Source organism: Propithecus coquereli, unplaced genomic scaffold (assembly GCF_000956105.1).
Source record: "Propithecus coquereli isolate 6110/MARCELLA unplaced genomic scaffold, Pcoq_1.0 Scaffold171, whole genome shotgun sequence".
In the NCBI taxonomy this organism is placed as follows: domain Eukaryota; kingdom Metazoa; phylum Chordata; class Mammalia; order Primates; family Indriidae; genus Propithecus; species Propithecus coquereli.
In genome coordinates, this window is record NW_012141747.1 from 4,134,822 (window position 1) to 4,138,763 (window position 3,942).

A 3,942-nucleotide genomic window follows, 5' to 3' on the forward strand; every position below is an offset into this window, starting at 1 on the left:
TATATAGATTTTTAGTTGTCCAAATAATTTCTTTCTATTTTTAGTAGAGACAGGGTCTCGCTCTTGCTCAGGCTGGTCTCGAACTCCTGACCTTGAGTGATCCACCCGCCTCAGCCTCCCAGAGTGCTAGGATTACAGGCGTGAGCCACCGCACCTGGCCTTATTTTACTATTAACTCTATTTTTGTTTGGGGGGGACTTATTTATAGACATACTACTGTTTACACACAAATATCTGTCCTAGTGTGGAAGTCATCTTCTTAAACAATAAAATTACATTACCTATTCCTTATGTTTTTATTTAACTTTTTTACAGCATTTTCATAGAATTCTTCTGGTTCAAATCCAATTCTCCTTCTGAACATTAGAGAGATATAACTGCATGAGGTAAATATCCAGACTGTTCACTTAACTAAGAGTAGTACTACTTACCCTGAGCTTGTAGAAGTTTAAGGGTAGCTTCAGCTCTGGCTCTGGCTTCTCTCTGGGATTTAGTTAAAAGTTTCCCTTCTTTTTTCAAGCGTTCTTTTCTTTCCTTTTCTTTTTGCTTTTTCCTTTCTCTTTTTTCTTGTTCCAATCGTTCCTATGAAAGAATAGGTCAGACAAAAATTATGTTAGCTTAATGAATTATAAAAATTAAATGTAAATAACCCAATCTTCATGCAAAGTATTATGTTAGGAGATTCCAAATGAAAATATTTTAAATGTTGCATTATTAATTAACATCACATTAGATTATTGGCAATGATACATAAGCAACTTCTAGTTGTACATGAGGAAATTAAGACTTTTCTGTACCTCTTCACATTATTTATATCAGAACAATAATATAATTGAATTGCCATATAACTATGAAATTTTCAGAATGAGATTAGAGATATTTTATAGGGAACAGATTTTATATACTTTAAGTTAAACACAGTATCAATGTTAGCAACTTCATGAAAACATACCTCTTCTTTACGCTTGGCTTCTAATTCTTCAAGTCGTTTTATACGTTCTTCCTCTTCTCTCTTTTGTCTTTCTTCTTCTTCTTTAAGCTTAGCCAGAGCTTCCTGCATAGCTTTAACAGTGGCTTTGCTGGGTCCTTTTTTCTTTTCTTTCTCTTTTTCTTCCTTTTCCCCCTTTTTTTTCTTCTTATCTTTTTTCTTTTTATCTCCTTCATTGTCATCTACCAAAAAAGAATAGAAGCAAAATGCTTAAAGAAAAAAAAAGTCATTTCCTATAGTAATGATGAGCAAAACCCAGCCAGAATTCAACGACTATAATGGGGCAAGGCTAATGCCAATAGCAGGCTAGGGTGTCTAGGCATCCTGAGCACTTCAGTATATAAACAGCTCAGAATAACCCACGATTGGCCTCTAAAGAAGTTTACAATGCTGGTGTTGGTCTGAGTTGTGCTGACCAGTATAAGAAAACAGAAAGATCCTGTCAGCAGTGAAAGGCCAATGTTGTATCTAATGTATCTCTTTTTTTTTTTTTTTTTTGAGACAGAGTCTCACTGTGTTGCCGGGGCTAGAGTGTCATGGCATCATCCTAGCTCACAGCAACCTCAAACTCCTGGGCTCGAGCGATCCTCCTGCCTCAGCCTCCCGAATAGCTGGGACTACAGGCATGCGCCACCATGCCCGGCTAATTTTTTCTATATATTTTTAGTTGTACAATTAATTTCTTTCTAGTCTTAGTAGAGACGTGGTCTCGCTCTTGCTCAGGCTGGTTTCGAACTCCTGAGTTCAAACGATCCACCCGCCTCAGCCTCCCAGAGAGCTAGGATTACAGGCGTGAACCACCACACCCAGCCTAATGTATCTCTTAATCCATGGTACCTGGGCACAGCAGCTGGCATGTTACAGATACCTAAGTACTACTGAATAGAATGAAACTAATTCCCACCTAAGTTTTGTAGCTAGTTTCAGTTCTATAAGATGGGGATGATGAGAATAATGTCTATTTTAAAGGGATATTAGGAGGATAAAACACAAAAATATAGATAATCATTCCCCCAAAATTTTAAAGAATTAAAAAGAAGTTATAAAGCTACTCTCAGGGTGCTTCTCCTTGAAGATGTCCAGATAATAAAAATTCCAGTGTTTAAAAAAGCTATGTTCTAAATAAGGGAAGAAATTAGGTAGAACTTTTATTTTTTTCCCAACTGGTTCTGGCACAACAACGTGGCTCATTACTGCTTAAAAGATGTTAACTAATTTTAGCATGTTAAGTTTTTCGTTTAAACACACTATCAATGTTAGCAACTTTATGAAAACATACCTCTCCATTATGAATTTCATACGTTGAATTGGGTTTTTAAAGATGAGAGGAAAAAGAATTCAAAGATATTATTTGAAACTGAGTTATAAGAAAAAATAAGTTTTTTGTCAGACAATTTCCACAGTCTTCATCAACAGCAATAGTTTTCACTGTGAAATTCTATAAAAATTTCAGTCAGTACATAAAACATTTATATTTTATACAGTATATGTAAATGCTTAATAATGAAAATCAAGTCAAAGTACTTAGACGTAATTTTTTTAAAGGCTTCTTACAATAAAGTACCTTTATAAACAAAGACAAATAACAAAATTACTTTGGGGCATAATGACCACAACTTAGATTAAGTAGAAATCAAAACCCTTTTGCTCTTTCCTCTATAGTATTACCAACCTTCTACAGCTGTGGGAATCTCTCCTTTCTCTTCAGAGGCAGGGGTCACTTCAGTATCAAAAGTCACTTTGGATTTTACAGCTTCCTCTTCGGATTTCTTTTGAGAATCTTTTTGTTTACTCTGATCCTTTTTACCTGTTTCTAACTCTTCTTTTTCTTTCAGCTTCCGCAGTTTTGCTTTTTCTTCATCTCGCTTTTTTCTCTCGCGCTCCTTCTTTTCTGCCTTCTTTTGGGCCACTGTCTTAATTTTGAAAGAGGAGTCATCCTCTTCATTCCCACTTTCGACGTTAGGACCTTGCTTATTTTTTTGATTTTTTTTCTGCCCTTTTCTAGACTGCAAAAATTCATCTGATTCATCTCCACTTTCACCTGAAGAATTTACTCTGGAACGTTCTTTAATTCTTTTACTGTTACCCTCATCCTCTTCTGACCCATCCCACTTCTTATTTGATTTTTGAGCTTTCCCTTTAGTTTTTTTAGAAAGTTTATTAAAATCATCATCATCATCATCACTCTCAGAATATACTTCCCCTTTTGGTTTTGCAGTCCTTTTTGATTTTGAATCTTTATCTTCCAATTCTTCACTATCATTATCATCAAAACTCTGTTTTTTGCCCTTCTGTCCTTTCTTTTTTTTATCTTGTTTTGAAGTGAATTCTTCTTCATTGTTTTCTGTTGGCTAAAAAGTTTCCATTGTTAGAAATATTAACAGAATTATATTGCATTTTTTAAAATAACTGAAACCACTCAGAGTCACATGGTTAAGCAAACATTAAAAAAAACTCTCAAAATTATTTCAAAACCGTCTTTTTTACAAGAATATATAACTCAACCAAACACTAGAAAGCAGCCTTGGCCTCAGACACATCTCACATTCACTGCAAATTTCAGAAGCCAGATGCTCTGAAACAAGCACTAATCTATGAATTTACTAACTTCTTTAAATGGCATACAAAGCCTAAAAGGAAAATTGAAAGAATGAAAAATATCTATCATTTCTCCATTACTTTGAGGCTTATCCAAAGTCAAGGGATGAAAAAGAAACAATATGGAGAATTGAAGATGGAGATGGGGATCTCATCATATTTCCAAATGCACAAATTTTACAAATAGGCAATATAGGCCGGAGCGGTGGCTCACGCCTGTAATCCTAGCACTCTGGGAGGCCAAGGCGGGTGGATTGCTCAAGGTCAGGAGTTCAAGACCAGCCTGAGCAACAGCGAGACCCCGTCTCTACTAAAAATAGAAAGAAATTAGCTGGACAATTAAAATATACATATAG

General features: G+C 35.3%; 1 protein-coding gene across 1 annotated transcript in view; it reads right to left on the reverse strand.

The window, feature by feature from the left end:
* Positions 1–3,942, reverse strand: part of EIF5B (eukaryotic translation initiation factor 5B) — a 70,564-nt gene that overhangs the window by 42,055 nt on the left and 24,567 nt on the right. The window contains exons 4-6 of the mRNA XM_012641943.1: positions 2,661–3,339; positions 953–1,170; positions 432–582 (exon numbers count right to left, since the gene is read on the reverse strand). Of these exons, the coding sequence (XP_012497397.1) occupies positions 432–582; positions 953–1,170; positions 2,661–3,339 (1,048 nt within the window). The remainder of the gene's footprint in view (positions 1–431; positions 583–952; positions 1,171–2,660; positions 3,340–3,942) is intronic.